Source organism: Oncorhynchus kisutch, linkage group LG11, assembly GCF_002021735.2.
Source record: "Oncorhynchus kisutch isolate 150728-3 linkage group LG11, Okis_V2, whole genome shotgun sequence".
Classification (NCBI taxonomy): domain Eukaryota; kingdom Metazoa; phylum Chordata; class Actinopteri; order Salmoniformes; family Salmonidae; genus Oncorhynchus; species Oncorhynchus kisutch.
In genome coordinates this window covers 11,844,781-11,857,239 of record NC_034184.2, presented here as the reverse complement: position 1 = coordinate 11,857,239, position 12,459 = coordinate 11,844,781, and the positions used below count along the sequence as shown (strand labels likewise).

The window sequence follows — 12,459 nt, the reverse complement described above, 5'->3', positions numbered from 1 at the left end:
AACTCTGGAGGTGGCGGGTGTCTGACTAACTCCGGAGGTGGTGGGTGTCTGACTAACTCTGGAGGTGGTGGGTGTCTGACTAACTCCGGAGGTGGTGGGTGTCTGACTAACTCCCGAGGTGGTGGGTGTCTGACTAACTCCAGAGGTGGTGGTTGTCTGACTAACTCCGGAGGTGGTGGGTGTCTGACTAACTCCGGAGGTGGTGGGTGTCTGACTAACTCCGGAGGTGGTGGGTGTCTGGCTAACTCTGGAGGTGGTGGGTGTCTGACTAACTCTGGAGGTGGTGGGTGTCGCGCTAACTCCGGAGGTGGTGGGTGTCTGACTAACTCTGGAGGTGGCGGGTGTCTGACTAACTCTGGAGGTGGCGGGTGTCTGACTAACTCTGGAGGTGGTGGGTGTCTGACTAACTCTGGAGGTGGTGGGTGTCTGACTAACTCCGGAGGTGGTGGGTGTCTGACTAACTCTGGAGGTGGTGGGTGTCTGACTAACTCCGGAGGTGGTGGGTGTCTGACTAACTCCGGAGGTGGTGGGTGTCTGACTAACTCTGGAGTTGGTGGGTGTCACGCTAACTCCGGAGGTGGTGGGTGTCACGCTAACTCCGGAGGTGGTGGGTGTCTGACTAACTCCGGAGGTGGTGGGTGTCTGACTAACTCCGGAGGTGGTGGGTGTCTGGCTAACTCCCGAGGTGGTGGGTGTCTGACTAACTCCCGAGGTGGTGGGTGTCTGACTAACTCCGGAGGTGGTGGTTGTCTGACTAACTCCGGAGGTGGTGGGTGTCTGACTAACTCCGGAGGTGGTGGGTGTCTGACTAACTCCGGAGGTGGTGGGTGTCTGACTAACTCCGGAGGTGGTGGGTGTCTGGCTAACTCTGGAGGTGGTGGGTGTCTGACTAACTCTGGAGGTGGTGGGTGTCACGCTAACTCCGGAGGTGGTGGGTGTCTGACTAACTCTGGAGGTGGCGTGTGTCTGACTAACTCCGGAGGTGGTGGGTGTCTGACTAACTCTGGAGGTGGTGGGTGTCTGACTAACTCCGGAGGTGGTGGGTGTCTGACTAACTCTGGAGGTGGTGGGTGTCTGACTAACTCCGGAGGTGGTGGGTGTCTGACTAACTCCGGAGGTGGTGGGTGTCTGACTAACTCTGGAGTTGGTGGGTGTCACGCTAACTCCGGAGGTGGTGGGTGTCACGCTAACTCCGGAGGTGGTGGGTGTCTGACTAACTCTGGAGGTGGTGGGTGTCTGACTAACTCCGGAGGTGGTGGGTGTCTGACTAACTCCGGAGGTGGTGGGTGTCTGACTAACTCCGGAGGTGGTGGGTGTCTGACTAACTCCGGAGGTGGTGGGTGTCTGACTAACTCCGGAGGTGGTGGGTGTCTACATACACACTGTGGATTCTTTGTGTCAGGTACAGGTGTGTGTGTGTGAATTACCTGTCCAGATGAAAGGCAGCGATCTCAGCATTATGTCTCTCAAAGTCCGAAAAGTAGAAGAAGTCAGGGGGCGTCTCCTGCTCCCGAGTCTGCCTGCAGGGGAAAGGGCAAAGGTCAGGGGTTTACAGAGAACCCTGTTCTCTTAACCCCATACAAGAAAAGGTCAGGGGTTTATAGAGGTCAGGGGTTTACAGAGAACCCTGTTCTCTTAACCCCATACAAAAAAATAAGCTCTGGGTAGGCACAGATCTAGGATCAGCTTCCCCTTCCCAAAGCATAGCCTTAGGAGAAAGAACGCTGCATTTACCTTAGATCAGTGTCAAGGTAGATCAAAGTTTTATCTGAGTAGATAGACGTTGCTCTAGGCACAGATCTAGGATTTTAAGATGCCAACTTCTATACCTAACAAAAAGACACCGCCTACCACACAACCAAGGCCCTCTCTGAAGCACTAACAGAGGTGAAGCCACAATTGAAACTTTGCGGATTGTATTGTGGCTTTGTGTTTGAGAATCGAGGTTACTGTAGCCCTCTACCGTACCTATTTCTGGAGTCCTATGATCCTCCCTGAAAATGCTTTCCACACACTGTCTGACCGAATGCTTTGACTGTTTAAAAAAAGGCTTTTTAAGGCTTAACCCTCTCAGAGAGCCCAACAGAGAGGATGAGTTTAGAGGCGAGGCACAAAGGAGTCAAAGGCATTGAAGCTGAAGAAAGACAGACATACACTTTCGTACATTTAGATTATCAACGAGCTGACACAGAAGGTATGTTTTTCAGTAAAGAAATTATAGCAAGTTGAACTGCAGTTCACAAACTCTGTTAATCACAACAACATAAATACCACAAAACATCCAACATCTACGTGTAGTCAGGGTGTATTGCTGATTAATAGAAGGAACATAGCTGAGATGGGACTGTTCCATCCATTCAATGACATGCTTCACGTTTCCTCTCAAACTGTTGTCTACACAAGCTTTAGAAGAATAAAAAACACAATCAGAGAGAAGTCGTTTCAGGAGAAATGGGTCTGCAACCTCCTCCACATCCATACCTACTCTGCAGGCCTTATCTCATCAGCTGAGGAGGGGTAGTGAGCAGAGGAGAGGACAGGAGGGACAGGAGGAGGATTGGAAACAGATTCTTATCTTGGCAAGGCAATGCGCTACACTCTCTCTCTTCTTCTATCACTCTTTCTCACCCCCCCTCTCTTTCTTCCTCCCTCAAGCACTTCTCTGTCTCTCTATTCCCCCTTTCTTCCTCACACTCTCCCCCCTCATGTCCTCTCCCTCTCTCTCTCTCGCTGTCTCCCTCTTTCTCTCTCTCTCCCTCTCTCTGTAGCCTTCAGCTGTGTGATTGTTGCTCCACAGCTGTGAAGCTGACATATGCACCCATCATTACATAACTCACCCGGAATCATGGAACACTCCACAACGCATTCCTAACTCTCTACTAACACTTCCTCATCCCTCCTTCCTTCCAGACTCAGCTCTCTCTCGCTGTCTCTTGTTCTCTTTTTCTTTCTCTCTCTCTCTCTCTCTCTCTCTCTCTCTCTCTTGTTCATCCTCAAAGACCAGTCAGCCTGCAGATTCTATCTTCTAAGAAGAAGACTCTACAGGGACCTCTAATTTGAAACAGACTGTCTTTGCCTGATGAGAATAACAACAGTGAAAAAGTGACTCTGCTTAGGCCTACGTATGGTGTTTGGTTACACTGTAAGACATTTCCTGTAAAATGTACAGTAACTTATTGGCAGAAATTACAGTACCAAATGAGTTACTAATCACAGTACTAATTACAATTACAGCATATTACTGTAATTACCTAGTGACATATTACCCATTGTTCTTTGCAAGTTCATGTTTACATTTTGGTCATTTAGCGTGCATTCTTGTTTAGCAACTTAGAGTCGGTGCATTCAGCCAAGCACATATCAGTCATAGGAAGTGAATGTTTCTGTAACCATTACTGAGAACGTTGTTGTAGTTAAGGATACATTGGTCTTCAGAACAATTGTAATTATAACAAGATATCTTATGATATACAGTATCAGTCAAAAGTTTGGACACACCTACTCATTCCAGGGTTTTCTTTATTTTTTACTATTTTCCACATTGTAGAATAATAGTGAAGACATCAAAACTATGAAATAACACATATGGAATCATGTAGGAACCAAAAAAGTGTCAAACAAATCAAAATATATTTTAAATTTGAGATTCTTCAACGTAGCCATCCTTTGCCTTCATGACAGCTTTGCATACTCTTGGCATTCTCTCAACCAGCTTCATGAGGTAGTGACCTGGAATGCATTTAAATTAACAGGTGTGCCTTGTTAAAAGTTAATTTGTGGAATTTCTTTCCTTCTTAATGCGTTTGAGCCAATCAGTTCTGTTATGACAAGGTAGGGGTGGTATACAGAAGATAGCCCTATTTGGTCAAAGACCAAGTCCATATTATGGAAAGAACAGCTCAAATAAGCAAAGAAAAACGACCGTCCATCATTACTTTAAGATATGAATGTCAGTCAATCTGGAAAAATTCAAGAACTTTTAAAGTTTCTTTAAGTGCAGCTGCAAAAACCATCAAGCGCTATGATGAAACTGGCTCTCATGAGGACCACCACAGGAAAGGAAGACCTAGAGTTACTTCTGCTGCAGAGGATACATTCATTAGAGTTAACTGCCCCTCAGATTGCAGCCCAAATAAATGCTTCAAAAGTTCAACAGACACATCTCAACATGAACTGTTCAGAGGAGACTGCGTGAATCAGGCCTTCATGGTCGAATAGCTGCAAAGAAACCACTACTAAAATACACTGTGACGGATCAGCTCGTCCGAAATACTCTAACACTGGAGGGAGGCATGAAATTACCGGAGGCAGTGGTTGTGGTTCCTTTCCTTTTGCATTGTCACTAAACAGGGTTTCTTTCACCCGATAAAATAAGCCCAGTACAAGGTAGGGTCCAACGCTGAAACAACAGCCTAAAAAGAATAAACAGAAACTAAGCAGCTGACCAAAAGGCTGTGGCCAAAAAGGGAACACAAAACAACAAACGGCTATCATCTACACATCATATTTACATCTACACATCATATTTACATCTATCTTTAGCCTGCCTTGTTTAACATAGAGCCAAGGTGCATCAGATGAAGACGCTTTCTCTGAGGTAGGAAAGTCTGACGTCCTCACAGATCCCCGTGTCTGATCCCAATTCATCCCCAGCTCTTCTCCTGGCACACCTGTACAGTCGTGGCCAAAAGTTTTGAGAATGACATAAATATTCATTTCCACAAAGTTTGCTGCTTCAGTGTCTTTAGATATTTTTGTCAGATGTTACTATGGAATACTGAAGTATAATTACAAGCATTTCATCAGCGTCAAAGGCTTTTATTGACAATTACATGAAGTTGATGCAAAGAGTCAATATTTGCAGTGTTGACCCTTCTTTTTCAAGACCTCTGCAATCCGCCCTGGCATGCTGTCAATTAACTTCTGGGCCACATCCTGACTGATGGCAGCCCATTCTTGCATAATCAATCCTTGGAGTTTGTCAGAATTTGTGGGGTTTTGTTTGTCCACCCACCTCTTGAGGATTGACCACAAGTTTTCAATGGTATTAAGGTCTGGGGAGTTTCCTGGCCATAGACCCAAAATATCAATATTTTGTTCACCGAGCCACTTTGTTATCACTTTTGCCTTATGTCAAGGTGCTCCATCATGCTGGAAAAGGCATTGTGTGTCACCAAACTGTTCCTGGATGGTTAGGAGAAGTTGCTCTCAGAGGATGTGTTATTCATGGCTGTGTTAGACAAAATTGTGAGTGAGCCCACTCCCTTGGCTGAGAAGCAACCCCACACATGAATGGTCTCAGGATGCTTTACTGTTGGCATGACACAGGACTGATGGTAGCGCTCACCTTGTCTTCTCCGGACAAGATTTTTTCAGGATGCCCCAAACATTCAGAAAGCGGATTCATCAGAGAAAATGACTTTACCCCAGTCCTCAGCTGTCACGCCCTGACCATAGAGAGCCTTTTGATTCCTTAGGTCGGGTGTGACTAGGGGAGGGGGGTGTTCCTATCTAGGTGTTTTATTTTTATGTTGGCCTGGTATAGTTCCCAATCAGAGGCAGCTGTTTATCGTTGTCTCTGATTGGGGATCATATTTAGGCAGCCATTGCCCCACTATGTTTTGTGTGATTTTGTTTTTGTGTAGTTGCCTGTGAGCACTCCAGAACGTAACGTTTCGTTGATTCTTTATTCCACGCTGCGCTTTGGTCTGAGTGTTATTATGACGAACGTGACATCAGCAGTCCAATCCCGGTACTTTTTGCAGAATATCAGTCTGTCACTGATGTTTTTCCTGGAGATAAGTGGCTTCTTTGCTGCCCTTCTTGACACCAGGCCATCCTCCAAAAGTCTTCGCCTCACTGTGTGTGCAGATGCACTCACACCTGCCTGCTGCCATTCCTGAGCAAGCTCTGTACTGTTGGTGCCCCGCCCGAACCCGCAGCTGAATCAACTTTAGGAGACGGTCCTGGCGCTTGCTGGACTTTCTTGGGCACCTTGAAGCCTTCTTCACAACAATTGAACCGCTCTCCTTGAAGTTCTTGATGATCCGATAAATGGTTGATTTAGGTGCAATCTTACTGGCAGCAAATCCTTGCCTGTGAAGCCCTTTTTGTGCAAAGCAATGATGACGGCACGTGTTTCATTGCAGGTAACCATGATTGACAGAGGAAGCACAATGATTCCAAGCACCACCCTCCTTTTGAAGCTTCCTGTCTATTATTCAAACTCAATCAGCATGACAGAGTGATCTCCAGCCTTGTCCTCATCAACACTCACACCTGTGTTAATGAGAGAATCACTGACATGATGTCAGCTGGTTCTTTTGTGGCAGGGCTGAAATGCAGTGGAAATGTTTTTTTTATTCAGTTAATTTGCATGGCAAAGAGGGACTTTGCAATTAATTGCAATTAATCTGATCACTCTTCATAACATGAAGTATAACATGAAGTATCTGGAGTATATGCAAATTGCCATCATACAAACTGAGCCAGCAGAATCTGTGAAAATAAATATTTGTGTAATTCTCGAAACTTTTGGCCACGGCTGTATAGAGGGAGACACCAAGCCAATTAGTGGGCCCAGGTGTGTACTAATTGGCTTTACACTGAGTACCTATCCCCCGAGGAGGGTGCTGTCGTGTCGTCTTCCTCCGGCTGATCACTGAACCCTCACAACACCAATAAGAAGAAGAGACTTTCTTGGGCCAAGCAATTTCGCATCTAAGATATTAGGTTCAGTATTTCTTCTCAAGTGAAAAAATGTGTATGAAAACAAGTCTTCTCTCTAGTTACTGCACTAGTACAGTAGGCCTACTAGCTTTTAACACCTTTCTTCTGGCAAACATTCAGTCCTATGATTCAAGGTCATTCAGGCTCCTGAAAATCCACAATCATACCACACACATTCCTAACACATTCCTTTCCTTGTGAAAACTAGACATAACAAAATCTTGGATTTCATTTCTGTGCAACAGAATACACACCATGTTTTCACTGTGTTAACCTATGGCCCAGCGGCTGTCTAAGACCTTGTCTTGCTGTGTCCCCCCTGACTGTCTAAGACCTTGTCTTGCTGTGTCCCCCCTGACTGTCTAAGACCTTGTCTTGCTGTGTCCCCCCTGACTGTCTAAGACCCTGTCTTGCTGTGTCCCCCCTGACTGTCTAAGACCCTGTCTTGCTGTGTCCCCCCCTGACTGTCTAAGACCCTGTCTTGCTGTGTCCCCCCCTGACTGTCTAAGACCCTGTCTTGCTGTGTCCCCCCCTGACTGTCTAAGACCTTGTCTTGCTGTGTCCCCCCCTGACTGTCTAAGACCCTGTCTTGCTGTATCCCCCCTGACTGTCTAAGACCCTGTCTTGCTGTGTCCCCCCCTGACTGTCTAAGACCTTGTCTTGCTGTCCCCCCCCCCTGACTGTCTAAGACCTTGTCTTGCTGTATCCCCCCTGACTGTCTAAGACCCTGTCTTGCTGTGTCCCCCCCTGACTGTCTAAGACCCTGCCTTGCTGTGTCCCCCCTGACATTCTGTGGCTGTCATGTGCGTGTGCCTCACGTACGTACGTGTGTGTGATGTGTGTGTGTGTGTGCATGCACGGTGTGTGTGGGATATGTGTGTTTGTGTGTGTGTGCCTATATGCATGGTGTGTGTGTGTGTTCCCCTCTTATTGTCTACATGGCCAGAGATGATCCAGCATTGACACGTATTTGTCAATGAGTGTCTTGCCCAGAGGCAGGAAGGCTGGGTAATTACTTTGATACACATCTAATTCAAATGCCAATAAAGCTATCTATCTGGAGCATGGTATTACACACCGGCCTAGAGAGAGAGAGAGAGAGCGAGAGGGGTGAAAGAGAGAGAGAGAGCAAGAGAGGAGGGGGTAGAGAGGGAGGGAGAGAGATATGGGAGAGAGACCGAGAGATAGAGAAGGAGTGAGTGAGAGAGAGTGAAGGAGCGAGAGAGAGAGAGAGAGAGAGAGAGAGAGAGAGAGAAGCTAAGGAGGCATCTGTGATTCCTATCAGGGGGAGGAGGGTATTGTCATGACCCTGTAGCAAGGAGTAAACACATAGTTTACACTCCAGGGTTAGACAACTTCTTGGCAGCATGGCGGCTTGGAAGCCCAAGGCAGCCAATAGGCCTGCAGTGTCTCTGCAAACACTGGCGTGTGAGAATAGTAGCAATGCGCAACAGGAAAACCATAGGCATACCTGTACACTACATATCATACCTGACCTCTCACTGACAGAAAAAAAAGAACATATGTGGCAGAGAAGTCCTTTTCTCCCGAAGTCATATTGACATGATAAGTGCATACTTACTGTGGGCTCATGTAGAGCATAGATTATATGTGGCAAAAATGTTGTGTAAAGGACCTACAGAGGAAAAGGACAAGGGCATTACTCTGCCCTTACAGGTGCATTTAAAGGCTGCCTCCAGTCTCTGTCATCTATAATCTGTCAAACAGACACATACTGTAGGTTGAAGAGCTGGCTGCAGAAAAACCCTGTTTCACACACATGGTGTCCCTCTGGGGCTGTTTAGGAAGGGTTCATGTTCAGTATGTTGTAGATAGAAAATGGCATAGAGCTGCTAAAAGTCCCTATTACATATGTCAGAGACTCATATCTGTTCTACACAAAACATTTCTATAACTTCCTGTCCTGAAAAGTATTTACTGATCCTCAACACAGGGGCCCCACAAGGGTGCGTGCTCAGCCCTGTCCTTGTACTCCCTGTTCACCCATGACTGCATGGCCATGCACGCCTCCTACTCAATTATCAATTTTGCAGATGAAACAACAGTAGTAGGCCTGATTACCAACAATTACGAGACAGCCTACAAGGAGGAGGTGAGGGCCTTGGGAGAGTGGTGCCAGTAAATAACCTCTCACTCAACGTCAACAAAATAAAGGAGCTGATCGTGTACTCAGTAAACAGCAGAGGGAGAACGCCCTTAACCACTTCGACGGGACCGCAGTGGAGAATGTGGAATGCTTCAAGTTCCTCGGCGTACACATCACTGACACACCATGCAATAGGGCCTCTTCAACCTCAGGAGTCTGAAGAAATTTGGCTTGGTCTCTAAAGCCCTCACAAACTTTTAGAGACGCACAATTGAGAGCTTCCTGTCAGGCACTATCACCGCCTGGTACAGCAACTGCACCGCCTGCAACCCATCACCGGGGGCAAACTACCTGCCCTCCAGGACACATACAGCACCCGATGTCACAGGAAGGCAAAAAAGATAATAAAGGAAAATAACCACCGAGCCATGGCCTGTTCATCTCGCTATCATCCAGAAGGTGAGGACAGTACAGGTGCATCAAAGCGGGGACCGAGAGACTGAAAAACAGCTTTTATCTTAAGGCCATCAGACTGTTAAATAGCCATCACTAGCCGGCTTCCACCTGATTATGCAACCCTGCTCCATAGAGGCTGCTGCCCTGTATACATAGGCTTGGAATCACTGCTCACTTTAATAATGGAACACTAGTCAATCCACTGGAGCACCAGGCCTGATGGTGGTGGTGGCCTGTTGTTTTAACTCTACTGGAGTACTAGGCCTGATGGTGGTGGTGGCCTGTTGTTTTAACTCTACTGGAGTACTAGGCCTGATCATAGAGCTGATCAAAGAGAAAGGCAACACACATCTCCCTAAAGGATGATGGTGACGTATTTATCTACAAAAGCACCTTATAGTTTTTATGAGAGAAATTATAAAAAATATAATGTAATAAATATGCATAATCAGCATAATCATGTTGTTGTGTTGGAAATGAGACGCCTCATTTCTAAGTGTATCTTTTCCCCAGCCACATTTAAAAACAGAGTTAAAATAGGAGAGGCTATCTAGTGTATATGACCACTGTATCGCTCCCTGCCTCAATGGGCTGCTGTGTTTTATAGTGATTTAGTGCTCAGTCAGACAGTGTGTGTGTGTACTGGTTGGGTGAGGATGAGAGAATTTGAAAGGAGAAGAGGGGAGGAGGAGGAGGAGACCTTGAGCATGCTCCAGACTGCCTTGTCTATGAGGGAGGAGTGTGTGAACAGATACTCAGCTAGGCAGTAAACATTCCACTTAGAGACTCTTGTAGCCAGACGATTCTTAACCACTCCTACACGGTGGTCCAGGTATGCCTGTTTGTGTGTGTGTGTGTGTGTGTGTGCGTGCATCATGCGTGCGTGCATATACGTGCCTGTACTGTATGCGTGTGTATGTGTGTGTGTTTGTGAGACAACTCTGTATCTCCAAGAACAGTAAAGACCCTTCAACACTCCTCAATCCCCCCCTGATGCCTCAGATCCCACAGCTGAAAGGAGGATGGTTAAAGGCTATCTCTGGCTATGGAGAGGGGGAGAGTCGGTGAAAGGAAGAGGTTGGATGTGGCTTTGGAGAGGCCCAGGGGTGGTCTGTTACACTCTGACACAGGGATTGGAGATGACTGGAGAGTCGGTCGGTACTAAAAGACTGACTGACAGGTTCTCTCTCTGCATTACCATTTGACTTTGACTTCCAAGACACTATAGGCAGTCCTCTTCTCTGTGTGTCTACTTTCTAAGATATATCAAATAACATGTGTTGAATTCTAATAACTATAAGTGTGAGGCCTGATATCTTTGACCTTGCTGGGTGGTAACAGATAGAAATATCCCTTCTTTATTAAACTTCCCAACATATAAAAAGTCCTGTGTTTAAGCTATAAATAGACCTAAATGTAAATCCGAGTTTGAAACAACCATTAGAGGGTTAGTGTGTGGCAAGACAACATGAAATGTGTTTTTACTCTGTGAGGAGAACGCAGAAGAACTGCATGTTATTGTGTTATTGAATAGGTTTCACGATGACAGCAAGAGACAGCTAAGGGATTGACTGACAGATCCTGCACCTGCAATGCAATACAGGATGAGATCTGTAATCCCACACACACACACACACACACACACACACACACACACACACACACACACACACACACACACACACACACACACACACACACACACACACACACACACACACACACACACACAGCTACTCCACCCCCCCACCCCCCGTCTACCACACACACTGTAGATAAACTGACAGGCATAACCTAATATCCTTCACTACAATACTCCATAAGCAAGCCTCCCCTACCAGGCCCTGTTGTAATGACATCCTGTAAATGCCCAGGCTGGCAGCTACATCAACAGGTCATAAAGAGGGATCCATCATCTATACATCGTCTGGGAGCGATTTACCGCTCACTGCTGATGAAGCCTTTTTAAAACTCAAATACACTACAAGTTTGTATTACTTCCTGTGCAGGAAAATTCTCAGATCCCAAAAAAGTTATGAAATTACGTTCCTACATTTGCAAGCAGCCACAGTATCGAATTGTAGATGCATTATAAGCAGCAACAGCACTAGAATACACTGCAGAACTCAGGCACCTATAACTGCACATAACGATGTGCACTGAGAGTCAGGAAGCAAGTGCAGGGAGTGAATATTTAATAAATACAGCACACAGACATGAAACAATAACGCCTGGGAAGGAACCAAAGGTAGTGACATAAATAGGGCAGGTAATCAAGGAGATGATGGAGTCCAGATGATTGTCATTAGGCGCTGCTGCACGTGAAGATGGTAACAGGTATGTGCAATAGTCAGCAGCCTGGTGACCTAGAGACCGGAGAGGGAGCACACGTGACACTGCAATATCAATATAGCTTTCAATTCTGTTGTTATGTCTACTCCTGCTATCCCACTCCGGCGCTCGACATTACCGGTCTACTAACAATCAGTTCCTGGCCACCCACCTCTACGGACACCCGGCAAACATCATTACGCACACCTGTGCCCTATCATCAGTCACACCTGGACTTCATTACTAACATTGCAGACACTTCTCTTGTTTTTTATCATTCCATGTTTGTTGTTAATAAACTCCCTAACTTCACCTGCTTCCTGCGTCTATGTTACACCTGTGCATTTCAAAGCTAAAAATCAGCAACCCACTAGGCACACACTGGTTTAAGCAACGTTGTTTCCACATGGAACCAACATGGAATAGATGTTGTCTTTAGGCGCTAACAAGATGGTGCTGACAGATATGCCCTGTCTCTAGCTCCTAACCAACATGGAATAGATGTTGTCTTTAGGCGCTAACAAGATGGTGCTGACAGATATGCCCTGTCTCTAGCTCCTAACCAACATGGAATAGATGTTGTCTTTAGGCGCTAACAAGATGGTGCTGACAGATATGCCCTGTCTCTAGCTCCTAACCAACATGGAATAGATGTTGTCTTTAGGCGCTAACAAGATGGTGCTGACAGATATGCTCGCCCTGTCTCTAGCTCCTAACCAACATGGAATAGATGTTGTCTTTAGGCGCTAACAAGATGGTGCTGACAGATATGCTCGCCCTGTCTCTAGCTCCTAACCAACATGGAATAGATGTTGTCCATAGGCGCTAACAAGATG

General features: G+C 46.3%; 1 protein-coding gene across 1 annotated transcript in view; it reads right to left on the bottom strand.

The window, feature by feature from the left end:
• Window positions 1-12,459, bottom strand: part of LOC109900023 (extracellular serine/threonine protein kinase FAM20C) — a 102,313-nt gene that overhangs the window by 21,516 nt on the left and 68,338 nt on the right. Inside the window, exon 4 of the mRNA XM_031835283.1 lies at window positions 1,428-1,520. Coding sequence (XP_031691143.1) covers window positions 1,428-1,520 — 93 coding nt within the window. The remainder of the gene's footprint in view (window positions 1-1,427; window positions 1,521-12,459) is intronic.